The 15,133-nt window shown below is 35.8% G+C and overlaps 1 protein-coding gene across 4 annotated transcripts in view; it reads left to right on the top strand.

Moving 5' to 3' along the window:
- nphp4 (nephronophthisis 4) overlaps positions 1 to 15,133 on the top strand; it is a 128,239-nt gene that overhangs the window by 48,442 nt on the left and 64,664 nt on the right. For all 4 annotated transcript variants that reach the window (XM_015337161.2, XM_015337163.2, XM_015337160.2 and 1 more), the window contains exon 7: positions 97 to 233. In XM_015337161.2, coding sequence (XP_015192647.2) covers positions 97 to 233 — 137 coding nt within the window. The remainder of the gene's footprint in view (positions 1 to 96; positions 234 to 15,133) is intronic.

Genomic DNA, 15,133 nt, shown 5'->3' with positions numbered 1-15,133 from the left:
CCTATGTAAAATATAAACTGTGATGTTTTTGATGTGGACCCAGCTGTTTGTTCTTCTTGATGTATACTATATGTGCTTGTTTTGATTGCAATTTAGGTGACTGCTTGCGGAAGCCTCGCTTGTTAAAAAGCTTCACATGCTACCTGGACAAGCTTTCTGTAATTCTCCACCCATCCACAGAGAAGTTTGAGGAGGACCTCCTGCAGCTTCTCAACATAGACCGGCTGAACAGGGTATGCCCGTTTACGTCTCCGTCACAACCGACAATCAGGTTAACATCACTGAGGAAACATCCTACTGAGAATTGGATCACATGAGTTACTGTCAGGATTGATGTAGGTTGAAAGGAGTTAAAATACCGTCTGAGTGTGTGCATCTCTTTTAATGCAAGCTTTTGTAGGGCTTGAATTCATAAGGTGAAGTTAAACCCCCAAAAAGAATTTTCTGATGTTTATTTGTCTATAAAGGCTTTGGCTTCTGCAAAACATCTCCTTTGAGCTAGTGAAAAATATGCTTTCCTCATTACCTATAATGAAGGCCCCCTCTGTATGCATCACACTGCTTCCTTCATACCAGTTATTAATGTAGAAGCAAACATTCCAGTGCAGAAGAGGAAGTGTTTCACCTCACCTTTTGCTGTCAAAACCAGACACTATAGCCAGCTTTTAGCTGTCTGTGTGTGGCTGGGGAAGTGGGTGTATCTGGGAAGGGGCTCACAGGTATTTTAATTAGCTGCTGGACCTTAATATCTTTTTCATTTTGTTTAGCACAAAGTGTGAGATTTTCATGTGCATTCCTTTTTTATGTGTGACAAATTGGTGTGAAAGACATGTTTCTATTCTTTGTGGTCTCTGTGCCAAAGTTAGATTAAAAAAACAGACCTACATTGACTTAAACTAAGATGTGTTTTTCTTTTATCAAAGCATAAATTTCACAGTGTGAATAGGTACTCTGCTATGTAACACTATACTAGAAGTTATTTTAAATTTAACGAAGGACTCAAGGAATCATTGCCATTTTTTACAAAGTTTCTGGAGAGCTTTTATCTTCGGAAAAAATATTCAACAGGACCCGAATTTAACAGATTTTTAAAGCAATGTTTTTTGCATCCCATTTCATGGCTATCAGTAACATAAAAAGTTAATTTAACAGCCTCTTCAGGAAGTGGAGAAAAAAATAACTAATCTAAATATTCATTCCTGAGTTAATTTAAAATAATATTTTGAATTATTTTGCTCGTGAATCCACTCTTTCATATCTGAATTCTGGATTATATCGTGATATATTTTATTCTTAATTTTTTATCTTGTGGTTATTGTTTCAAATATTAAAATCTGGTTTAGACCTTTCTCTTGAAAATTTAGTTTTTTGGAAATAAAATAGTCTTATGTCAACTTTTTATTTCTTTGTGCAATGTGAAATATGGAGAGACAACAGTTATTAAACATATAAAGTTGTTTAGGATATAGACCTTATATTGTTACTCCTTTGAAGGTTAAAATAAAAATGTAGTGTCCTGATAATGATATTTAATTAATGTAGACTTCTTATTCTAAAGGAGAAAGAGGGGATACATTACAATATCTATGTAAAATGATTAATTCATTTGTGATTTGTAGAGCATTAAAAGTTATGGCTCAGCACCAAATGCTAGCATACAGCCCCTGCAAGCAGTAGTATCAGATGTTCTCATTAATAGATTATCAGTGTATCACATCAACTGCCAGTTCTTTCCACAGTAGCCCTCCGACATTGCACTGAGCATGTGGCTGATAGCTGTAGATCCCTCTTTGCTGTATCCCCAAGAGATGAGAAGAGATGATGTTTTCCCTGCATGTCTTGGAACGCTCTTACTGTATGTACTTGCAGTTATGTATACGGTGCAATTTCTGTTCTTTGTGACTGATGTTTGCTGGTAGAAGGGACAATAATTTATGTAATTCTCCCAAACAGTAAGCGACTTGTGACTTGTTTCAAATACTCTCCTGTCACTTTGCATTGCGAAAGTTTCTGGGGGGCAATCCTGAACATGTGTGAAGAGGTGTAAGTAACGGTCCCATAGTCCCAATTTTTGCCGGGTTTTATTTTTTAGGAAAGGGAGCAAGTGAGGTTTGTTATAGTGTCGCACTGCTACATAAATGCCCATCAGACACATTCACTGATTGGTTTTCAGAAAAAAAATATTTTGTGTTTCCCTTTTTTAACTTTCATTACACTGAGGTGTAATAAAGGTGTCAGTTACAAGCCTTTCTAATACCTTGTGAAGACTTACAGTCTATAAAAGCCTCTTGACATAAAACATTTAATTCTTTTTTTTATTAGACTAATGTTTCAGCCGATACCGTGACCTTTTAAAATGAAATGGAGTGCTAGTCTTCATTGCCTTTGGTATATAGCCATTTTACGAAACAAAACTGAAAAAATTCAGTGTAGTGCTTTTGAGGTTTGACCTATTGGTTTCTTACATTTACATTTTAGAGCCTTTGATTTAATTTGTCAGTGTTTTAAATAGTTATTTTGTGATTCTGTATTATTACTGAAGGAGAACTGAGCTACAGTTATACACAGTTATACACTGATATAGAAAAGAATCTCTGTTGCTTGCCACAGAATTTGTGCTGTGTTTTTTTTCTTTTTCATTTCTTTTAGAAAAGTACAGCATGTGAAAATGGACTCATGAAGAGCACATAGTTTAATACTCACCTATTTCCCACGTTGTTGCATGATAAATGCTGACAGATGATATGTGTGCATGAAGTAGGAAGCCACATGATTAATAACATTTCCAAAAACACTTCACATTCTTACATATCACCAGCCTAGTATTTGCCTAATTTGTTCTGATCAGGAGTCTCCCGTTGTTGATGCAACAGACATGTTTCAGGTTCAGATAGTAACAAGCAAAATCTTTGGTTGGAGCTCAAGTGGGAAGGGAATTGAGATTCAGTGTTTGTCTACACCCTTTGTTAGTTTTGGGGTAGTTTAAATGAATGGATAGGGAAGGTAGAGACAGGAGGCAGTGGAAAGGAATTGATATTGTTTAATTTGACTTCATACTCTAGCTTAAACCCGCTTCATTTTCTTATTCACCATGTTTCCCAAATTCACAGCCATGCATTCAAAAAACTCACAATGTTAAAATGTAATATTTATATTTATTAGAAAAAAGATTCTACGAGTTATTGTTTGGGAACAAGAGGGCAGAGTTCAATGCATTTTTACATCATTTTCTTTCCTAACCCTGAAATTCTGGTAGATTGAGAAAAACTATATGATATGAACATTGGTCTCACTGTTGGCAATTTGATGTCCTCTTCTTAAATAGTAAAGGTTTATTATAATTACTACTACTACTACTACTAATATCCAACCATCCATTTTCTAACCACTGTGTCCAGTACAGGATCATCAGCGAGCCTCAGCCTAGCCCAGTGAGCAATATTATCAAGGCGGGATACACACAGGGCACAGACAGACACAGACACACATTCCAAAAAGCAAATTAAACTACTTTCTTGTGTGTCTTTGGACTGTGAGGGGCAAAAAGAGCACCCGATGAAAATTGTAATACTATTATTACTCTTATTCATAGTGGAAGCAGTGCTTTGTTTAGTTATTGTTGTTATTTTGTGCAGTACCTAAAGCTGTTGCAACCACATAAAATAATAAATTACTTGTCCATTGGGTGCCTGACACATTTTTCTGACATGATATTCAACAGTACTGTTTGACTCTCAGTAGAGGCTTTGAGTAGAAACATCATTGATTTTGTCTGGCTAGGCCTCTATCAAGTGTCTGTTTTGCAGATAAGGTCTGAGAGCATGGCAGAGGAGAAAGATCAGTAACAGTCTGATATGACAACAGTGCATGCTTTCTTTTGCCACAGGTGATAATTCATGTGGTATTGTATACGACAGTATATTTTTAATTAGACCCCAAGTGAGCATGTGACCTTTGTAAGTGTGACTCTTCTAGCTCCACAGTAGAGTGATTCTATTGTGATGCCAGTACTAACACCTGGCGTTTCATCATTGCAGCTCAGTTTTCTAACAATAGATTGAAAGAGGAAGAGAGGAAAAGACAACTGTCTGAACATCCACCTCTCATACATCATCTAACAGGTGAATAAGTTGAGAGAAAACTGTCAACCTGCTAGAAAAGTTTTTGCAATTTATTTGATTGACCCTTTTATGAGGCATTCCAGTATTAGCACAATTTTGTGCAACAGAGCAGCATCTGAATAAATTGAATAATTTGAATAAAAGTGTGATCTCAGGATAAAAGGCTTAATTCATAACAAAGTTTATAAACTGTAGGAGACCATTCCTTCCATCTAAAAGGTTTTGTTGCTATCTGCTGTGTGATCAAGAGGATCATATCTAGGTGCTTCTGCATTGAATTCAGGATATTGGCTGTGACAGAATGGCTTGATAGGTGTGTTCCAGACTACAAATGCTTACTGTTCTTGGGTATTAAATACATTTCTCTGTGGTTTTCATTCTGGGCTGGGTTTCACTCTTGATTCTGAAATCCAGTAGGATTTTGAACACTTCTATCAGACCCCCTCATACTCTTCTTGGTTCAACATTTGAAATAATGTTTTTTTTTTAGCCTGTTGGTGTATGGCATTCCTTTAAGCCTGGCAGTGTCTCAGTTTGCCCTCTACAGCAGCGATATTTTATTTGTACAAAACCATATACAGTACCATATTCTACATGAGGTCTCACTAATGCATTGTATTAATTTGACATTTCTTAATGAAAGTTCTTCTGAAAATCCTGGCATGCCATGTGGAATAGTAGATTCTCTTAGAATGTTGTTGTATAGACTATCCTCCAGTCTAAGTCTAATTGTCATTTCCATATTCTTACATGTACTTGAAGTAACATTTCTTGCCCAACAAAGGCAGCAGTGTGGAGCAGTGGCTGGGGTTCTGGACTTGTAATTGTAATTACAATTGTAATTGAATTGCTCCAGTAAAATACCCTGGTGTATAAATGGGGATAAACATACTGTGTGGTGCTCTGATTTGTAACCTTGCTTGTGTACGTTGTAGGAGTACTTGGTGTGGTTTAACTTTTTTTGGGGGATTGGTGATACATTAGTAATTGTCCTGTCAGTGGTTAATACCTCTGTCTTGAATGGCCTTCAGGTGCCCAATAAACTGCAACATTACTGTCACACGATAAGATGGGGGAATCACCTTGAGTAATTCCAAATCACTTCAAACTGTGCACTGTTGCTCAAATAACCCTTCTCATAGTTGGCTAATTGCACAGTTTAGACCTGTACCGATGTGGTCTGGTTTACAGAGTGCATTGGCTAGCTGAGCCACATGGGAGTCCTTCTGCAGATATGCTGTTACCCTCTGGGATGTTAGAATTGTGAAAGGGAATGCTGAGATTTCCAAACTCTATATATGTTAGAGCAGCAGTGTGGAATAGTGGTTAGGGGTCTGGACTCTCAACAGGAAAGTTGTGGGTTGTTTTCTTTAGCAGAGCACAAGTGATGTACCCTTCAGCAAGGGACTTCTGTCAAATTGCTCCAGTAAAATGCCCAACTGTAAAAATGGGTACAAGTGTAAGTTGCTCTGCATAAAAGTGTACATGTGTGCCTTATTATACAGTCTATTCACTCTGCATAAAATGAGTAAGAATTCTGTAAATTAAATCATTCTCACAGTTCCACCCCCACTGAAAAGCAGTGTCTTTTCACATCAGACAATCTGAATTTGTGTGTGTCATGTGACCTTTCCCTTTTTTAAAAAAAGGTAAGGAGAGTGAAATAATTCTTCAAGAGAGCCCTTAAAAGAGTTTTCTGCTAAAAGAGAAATTAAGATTTAGGGAATCTGTAGAAGCTCATCAGTATTTCATTCACTGTTTTTTCTGTTTGTGCTTGTACACAAGACCCACACCACTGGGATATAATCCTTTAACAAGATGATGCCTTTGTAATAACATTAATAACACCATTCATGCTCTGAGCAATGTTAGACCTGTCTAGTAGTTTTTGGAACATTCTATTAATAGATAATGGTGAAGATGAGCTTGTCAGGGAGTTTCACAGTTGCTGTCTTTTTGCAAGTACCTTGCAAACAAAGTGTACCTCTAGCTATTGGTGGACCAGCTTCAATAATTCATTTTCCCTGAATTATTTGTGTCAAACAGGTTAAAGAGTGCTATTATGAGAGTTAACGAATGAAACAAATCTAATTTATTTTCTTCAGGGAGTAATTTGCTGTGCCTCTGTAATGTGCTTCTGGCAAGGAGTAGAGTTCAGGCTCTGCTGCTGAAACCAGACAGTTTAAATTTTAATCAAATTATTAAAATAAATGCCCCTGACTTCCTAACTGACATATCTTGTCTGTTGAGCTGACTGTATACAAACAGTACACTGTGTAAACTGTTCATGCTTCGCAGCGCATGTGCTCAGCCTGGAGCTTTGGCAAAAATTGGTGATTTTATCCTGAATATCTTGAGTGGCTTCCGCTGTGTCTTTACCATTCAAGTAAGCTTTCTGATGCAAGATTAAATGCAGTAAGTGAACATCTGTTAGTTGTTTTTTTTCTAAATGTGTTTGCATTGTTTTGTTCGTTGCAACTTTCAGTTACTTTGTCTTCCATAATGTACAGCTAAAGTTCCCATGCTGAAGCTGTATTTTAAAATAACTCTGAATGTCATTCTTAAGTGCAGTACCTTCTAATCCCTTTTAAGAATCCTACTGTGCTTCACAGCATTGTCCTAGTCACACAACTGATTATATATGAAGTTATCTGACGGGTAAAACTCAGAATCAGTTTTTTGCCATCATTCATCCAATTCAAAGTTGCCCATTTAAGCAACTCTTTGGAATATGTCATTGCATCACAAAATACTTCCTGGATTTCATTTTGCTTCTCTTTGTGGAAGAAGTTGTGGCTTTTGGTAATTACTGCCTGGGTACTTTGTGCTGCCACCCATAGTTATGGGTTACAAAGTTTCTGTATGCAAATTGCCTGATGTGTTTTTTGCAGCCCTGCAGACCCTTGGAAGAGCTGTCTGCTTTGTCTGCAGTTAGAATTGATGGAGCTGTTGGTGTACAGGTAGACACAGAAGCCATCTCATTAGTAACCAATGGGAAATTGTAACAGGCAGCAATGCACAAAAATCAAACACATTAGTAGACTGTTATGGATTAATTTCCATATTTAAAAAAATAATGGGACTTACTAGAGAGCTGCGGAGCTCATGAGATAATGTTTGATATTCTCATGCAAGTCTTTTAAAGCAACTTAAGAATGTGTTTAAAGCAGGAGAAGTAAAGGCAGTTATTGAAGATTTCGTGTAAAGAAATTGAGAGTGCCTCAGGAACCTTTCCAAAGGCAATATGCCTGACATAGCCTAGCAAAGCTGTTAACCTGCAGTTCAAAAGGAAGAAATGTGGATTTTTAATTAAAATTAATTTTAAATGAAAGAGAATGAGATAGCAAGTGTCACTCCCACCCAGGCTTGGCAGTGCTCCTGAGACTATCTATTGATCTTCTTCATGCCTCTGAAATGAGTAATCTATGCCGTTGAATACAGTATTAACACCGGATAGCAGTGAGTTATTCAGATCTATACTTGGGTGTTGGTGCTTTTAATGGTAGTGAAGCTGAATTTTTAAGCAGTGGAAAATGTCGTGGTGCTTCATCACTGCAGCTTGATTGATTTCACTGAAGGGTAGTTTCAGTGCTTCCAAGAGCATGTTTGTAATGCATGGATGTAAATTATATGTACCGGAGCATCAGATAATCTACTTTGCATGCATTCAAATAGATTTCAGAGTCTCGAAAGATAATGCTTTCTGTGTCAGCTACATACCCTCTACTCCACAACCACAACCGGTGCAGTCACTCTGTACTGAACCCCTGCTGCTGAACACACTCAGTAGAATCAGTGTCTTTCCTAGTGGTCACTCACCTCATTGTAGACAAAAATTATTCTGTGCAGAAACAGTGGACTGATTGTGAAGAATAATTCTAGTTACGGAACCAATTTTCACAGGAAGCTACAGAATACTCCTCTGGTTTTAAAAGAATAAAATTGACACAGTATTCCAGTGCAGGAATATCACCCCACAGACCAGTGAGAATTGAAACAGCCAGTTGTGGAACAACCTCTGAATCAAACCCACACTTTTAGATATGCAAACCAACAGACTGGGCTTCTGTAATCACACACAACACAAGCAAAATATGTTTAAAACTCTTTATAGTGGCAATTATTGAGGTTTCACAAACACAAATACCACTTCTGTTAGGGATAATTAGTATAGATAACCACTTGCGTACTTCACTGAGCTCATGGGAATCTTGATAGTTATGTGGCCACCTTTATTAAAAGTTTGTGATTTAATTTTGTTGTTCACTACAGAGGTTTTAAGTAATTAAAATAGTTTTTAAACTAATAAAACCTTGATGGCAGTTCATGAATGTGGTGGAATTAATAATCTATAGTTGCCCTATGCAGTTTGTATGCTCACATGCATATTGTGATGTTATTCAAAAACAGAATGTGTTGATTTATGAGACTGCATTTATGCATTGAAATATTAAAATAGTTTGGAAATTGGACCCCATTCTGTCTTTATGATGATATCTAATATTTTTATTCATGTGACTTTCAAATTAACAGATAAGGCTTAAATAAAATGGTGAAGAAAAATAAATTGAGTAAAACTTGCACAAACCACTCAGAGTAACTGATATTAGCCTTGTCTAGCTTCTTTAAGTCTATTAGCTATCTGCTTGATGAACTATACTGTATATCTTAGCTTCACTGGAACAGTTCAACACCTTTCTCCAGATCTTTCAGAAGTTGATAATATAAAGAGACCTATAAGATCAGCTTGACAGGGTCCTCCAGGACTGGAATTGTGTGCCCCTGCATTAAGAAACCTTAATGTAAACCTTAATGTACTGTAGAAAGCTACAATATTTTACCACCCTATAAAGGCTGACACAGGTTCCATATAAGGCAGAGGGCTATTCTTTCATTGAGAATGCCCATGAATGACCAGATTTATTTCTCTTCGATAAAAGTCACTTTGAGAAGGTTTTAAACACATTTGTCATACCTCCTCGACACTGATTGCACTCTTTGATGAGATATCCCAGTGTGCTTGTAGAGACATATTGAAGTTTGGTTTTGCCAGTAGATGTTTTTATTAAAAAAGGTTAATATTATCTTGTGCTAGTCGAAAACAGGACATGCGACTGACACTATGTCTGGGCTACTTCCACCAATCATAGATGAGGTAACAAATGTGTAAAACAAATTTCAAAAACTGAGGACTTTCAAGTCTCATAAAGTCTCTAGATAAATTTCTTGAAGGTAAAAAGTTAAGCTTAATGTTGACTTACACTTCAGTAGATCTGTTTGAAACTGGGCAAGACTCCAAAACCAACAAGTGTCTAACACGTCTAACTCCAGCTTCATTATTAATAGTGCACCCTAATTTCACAAACACAAATCCAAAATGTTCGCTGCTGACAACCTGATTAAACTTCTATACTTAAAAGTTTTAATTTATTAAATTTATATGGTTTATTTTTTTAATCTTGCTGCAGTGCACTTTTTATGTGGTTTTATTTCAAAGCTTTTCTCGGTTTATGGAAGAGCATGAGCCTCCAACCACTCTGTGGATTGTTGTATGTGTGGAAATAATGTTTCAAGTTATGTTTGATCATTCTTGTAACTGTGTGTCACACAGAGAGAATCAAAAGTAATCTCAGTTTGAAGTGACACTCTTTAAACTGTAATAGAAGTGTTTCAAAATAAATGTGGAGTGTACATTTTGTACAACAGGCATTGAGATCACAGATGAAGGTCAGATTCATTTTTTCTAGGAGGTTTACTGCATAGTTTCCCTTGTTTTAGGGGGAAAAAAAAGAAAATATCAGTCAAGAACTATAGAGGCTTAGCTACCTGCAGCACACATTTTGTGGGAGGGCTGTCCAGTCATTTTTTGTATAGCACAGGTGATTTTGGCCCGGTGGCCTTATTCTGGCATTTTCAGGATTTATCATCCTGTGCAATGGGAAAGATAAAAACATATTATGATCTATGTTGACGTGGAGTTAGTCACAATCAAAACATAAGCGATAGGGTTATGTGGGCCTAATATATTGTTGTTCTAGGGTCACCCAACATAGACTAGCTACAGCAGGAACAGGAAGCTTTGTGAAAGCATTGTTAGACTAATGTGTCTTTAGCCTCTTTAGCCCTGACAAAAGTCCTACTGATTTTTGAATACTTAATCTCCAGACAATTGAATGCAGATCTTTCTCCACAGTCCCCTAGTAAGCTAAGATATACTGTACTGTAAAACATTCTTTTTCGCCTGCTGATTCTTTCCTATAATAAAACTGGAACAAAATAATTGCTGCATGCATTATTAAAAAGCTAGATCTGCAAAGGAAAGGGGATGATCTAGAAAGAAAATTGTGCCGCAAAATGTGTTAAAACGTGTTTAAACACAACAGAAAAAAACAGGTACAGCAGTTGTAGTCACAATTTGCTTTCTGTATCTAAATCAGCTAACCCAGTGTTGCCCGGTGGCTTTTAGTCTTTCAGTACTCAGCAAATAATTTCAATAGGGCATTTGTAATTTTTCTTAAGTTGAAGACATTGTCAGTTTAAATCTGTTAGGGAGCATATGAGTAGGAGGGTGAGAATGAAGTGCTAATAATCACTGCCCTTAGTCTTTACTCTTCTCTGGCAGATGAGTCACGCTGACATGATGAGGCATCTTCAGAACACTGTGGGAGTGTGCTCACAATTCTATAAGAAACCAAACAAAAGATTCAGGTGATCCGGAATTTCAAAGATTAAGTACATTTAATTACTGAGTCCCAGTGCACACAATCTCAGTCCTAGGAAAAATAAGCATGTAAAGCCATGGACTTCCTCAAAGTAAATAATGAGTCACTGAAATCTTGTTGAATTGTTACAGAAATTTTGTAAAGCTCTGATTTTGTCTTGTGATTTGTTTGTGTTGTGCTGTAAAGGCCTGATTAATGTAATGCATTTTGAATTTAATACTTCAGTTTGTGTATGTCAAGATAAAATGTTGGTATTATAAGAACACAAGTAATGCACATGAAAGGAAGCCATTTGGTTGTTCATATCTTATTTGGTTATTAGTTTACAGTTGATCCACATATCTCATCCAGTATTTTTTTAAAGGAACCAAGGTATCAGCTTCAATGACACAACTGTGTACAGTAGTTCCATTCTCTCACAAGTCTTCATGTAAAGAAATGCTTCCTGTTCTCTGTTTTTAATGCATATTTCCTTTGTTTTGACTGTACAGTTTGGTTCATGTTTGTCTGTTGGTTTAGTTGCTTGACTTTATCAATGTTTTTGAGGCCCCTCATTTTTTCTTAGTTTAAAAATCAAATGATTCTTTGAACATAGGATTAATTCCAACTTTATTTGATTGATTAAATTATTTGATTATATTATTATTATTATTAACATATATTTATATATTACACTCTTTTGTTACTTCCCCACTGATAAACATGATTTGTCAACAAGATCACCTACAGTATCTCTTTTTCCATACTCTATTTTTATATCTGTAGTTTGTTTTTTCTACCTCCATGGAATACATTGCACTTGGCTATAATAAATTACTATCTACACTTGAAATTAGATCATTGGTATAAATTAGGAAGAGCTGTGGTCCTAATACAATTCCTTGTGATTTTCTGCTAATTATTTCACCACCATCTGCGCATTACTCCTGTATGTTCTGTAAGAGCCAGTCATTAATCCAAATACATGCACTTTCTTGAATGAAAATATATATATATGCCATATCACATGCTCTGTTTGAAACATTTCTTTTGTTGCTTGTCCAAAGAATTCATCAAGTTAGTTACAAAAGACCTGCCTTCAAAATCCTTTTGAATCCTCAAAAATGACTGTCCTCTAGAATCCCATTGTAATATAGAGGATCATTTGTTTTAATCCTTTTTATTTTTTAAAGAACCATACATGCAATAAAACACATCTTGGTCCATAATTCCATAGTTTGGCTTTGTCATCCATTTTATGAATGGACACTTACTTATAAAGTGTCCTGTCAGTGGGTATTACCCCTGCCTTGTAACTGTCAGATGAATTTTAATGTCTTTTGTTACAATACTATGAGGACCTGAGGATTTATCTTAAATGCTTATCTCAGGTATGTCTAATACATTTCTGCCTCTTCTATTCTTGTTCTATTTAATACATAACATACTGTACTTGTCTTAGTCCTACTCGTGTTACTGTGATCTACGTTGGTAAACCCCTGAGTATGAACATTTCCCACATTTATCCTTGAAATACTTCGTCATCCTTTTCTGTTCCTTTCCTGCTGTACTACTAAAGAAACTGTATTTTTCCTCCATTGCAATATTCTTTAATATTTATCTCTTAGCCTTTCTAATATATGTTTTACCCATTCTTGCAATTCTTTATGCTCCTTTTATTTAACTGATTAATGTTTCTATCACTGTGTTTCATTTTTTACTTAACAGTCTGCTCTTGTGCACTGCTTTCTGTTTTTTAGTTATATAATACACCTTTAAAATGAACCTACCTTGAGCTGTTTATTTTGAAGATACATTTAATTTTCCTACAACTAATCAGTATTACAAGGGAAAATATTACTTAAACAAAATTTGTGTAACTGACACTTGGGCCTGAGATGGGTCACAATATTACAATGTAGAAGCACAAGAGCCACACAGAAAATGAGAAATAAATTAAAATGACAGCTGTTGTTTTTCTGTTGCTTTCATTAATCCTCCAACCAGTCCTCTGCTTTCACAGGTGGTGTTTAATGGGAGGGTGGGGGTGAATTTGAAAACTTTGCATAGGTGCCTTTTTCTGTATAGTATAAATTGCCAGTAATCGTATGGTAAAGCAAAATGTGCAAAATGAAATTCAGACTGTCTCTGAAGCCTTAATCTGTGGAAGTCTGCATGATTATAAAATCCCATTTTCATTGCAATAATGTGACTACATTCTGAGCTTCAACAACCTATTAAATACCTTTATCCTCTCAGCTCATCTGTGGTTCTGAGCACAAGGCAACAACCTTCAGAAACCAAATTTATTTCCTTTTTTAATAAAACTCCTTCATTTCTTGAAACTGAATACCATACTAATCCCATTATTGCTTTTTTGTAAGCAACAATTATATCTAAATTTGGCACAACTGACCTTCTTACATTATTTTGTGACCCATGTTATTCAGTAGATTGTCTTGGCTATAATATTAATTTTGCTTGTGTTTTGTTTTTTATCCATGCTCCTTGTAGGTTGAATTGTAAGGACTGTTACAGTGCAGATGGCAAGTTTACATTGCTGAAGTCTGCTAATTAAGAAAACAAAATAGATTTGAAAATCTTTGTCATGTTCAGATATATTTGTAAACAATAGGAGAATAAAAATGATCAGCCTGGGCAAGTAGAAAGCCTGAAGATTCCAAATAACTGTTAAATGCCAATTTAAATAACTGTTATGTTGGTGCTATCAACATTTGGAATTTGCTAAAAAAAGTATAGCACTTCCCTAACCCATTATTACTGTTAAAATTCCTAACAATGTAGTTAATTAGGCTTCTAATCACTTGCTGTGTTAGTGTAAATTCTGAGTGGGAGGAAATATTAATTTGGATTGTTTAAAGAATTATATGGAATTAAAGTAAGATGGACTTATCATGGATATATAACAGCCTGAAGCTACAAATAAAAAGAAAACAGAAAACAGCCATGGGATAAACCTATTGTTTAAGTTCCAAATCTGTTTGTTTTCCTTCTATAGTAGACAATAATGTAATCCATTTTATTTTAAGCACTTACAGTACTGGTTAATCAAAGGTTGATGAGTGGCATTTTCTGTTGTAATTTTATGGTTCCTTAGTATAAAAAGTAATTCTCACTTCTGTGAAAATACCTTTTCATTTCACTCATAATGCAAACATTCTTTACAACAGGAACTGAAATCATATGATACTTCCAAATTATATGAGCAATCTTACTGATTAAGTACAGTAAATGTAAAGACATACAGCAAAATTAAAAAATGGTGTGTTTACATTATGGGAAATTACTTGCAAGTATGATAACGTTATGGGGTTTCAGTACCATGGACAGCAGCTGTTGACATGAGTGCTCATTCTGCTCTGACTGCATTGTTCTGTTGCTGAATGAGTAATGGGTTGGAGTAACATCATAATTGACGTGGATCCCTACTGTTCTTCTGCTGCAAGAGTGACAAACTGAAAACATCATCTTCACTCCAGCTAGGCAGCAGTTACCAACTCAAACTGTTTTGCTTGTGAGATAATTACTCTAGCTATGCAACTCAAATGTGTCTGAAAATAAATAACTCCAGTATCAAATCATAAAGCAGCAGCTGGCGTGACAACCACTGGATTGACATGAATCCTTGAAGTGTCAGTCTTGGTCATCCTGATAACCCTGCTAGCACGGCGATTTGTTGGAGCTTGTTAGTGTATGTGTTTGTCACAAATATCAGCACCTCACTGCCTATGGAATGCAGTGCTCTGTCTGTAAACACAAGCAAATCAGTATCTCTTTTTGTCATTCTCTGGCATACATCTAACATGGGAATCAAGAACATTTATAAGCCACGCTGACGATTGTACATTCTATGTTTAGAATGTGTTCTATGTGTTCCCTAAAAGTAAAGATGCAAAGATCATTACAAGCTGCAACATTCTGATTTAGCAGCGAACATAATGTCTGTTTTGCAAGTTTAAGATGTCACATTTATTCACATTAGCTCCAGAGCAGAGAAAAAAAGCAACTAGTATTACTGCATTGGAAGTTTCTCCTTCACTAAAAGTTATATTTTCTTCATTTTCACATGGAGTGGAGCTATAAAAATAACAGCATCTTTCCCTGCCAAACCTTTGTCTCTTTTAAAGAACTCTACTTAAACTGTAAGTTGAAATCAATGTTTTCATTGCTTGCAGAGACCATGTAATGAATAGGCTTAGTAGTATTTTGCTCATTTTAGCTGTCTGGATGGATTGATAGATAAATTATCTGATTCTACTAGAACATTTATGGCTTAAGGAATACTGCAGC

The sequence above is a fragment of the Lepisosteus oculatus genome, chromosome 25 (genome assembly GCF_040954835.1).
Source record: "Lepisosteus oculatus isolate fLepOcu1 chromosome 25, fLepOcu1.hap2, whole genome shotgun sequence".
NCBI lineage: Eukaryota > Metazoa > Chordata > Actinopteri > Semionotiformes > Lepisosteidae > Lepisosteus > Lepisosteus oculatus.
This window is presented reverse-complemented; position numbering and strand designations above follow the sequence as displayed.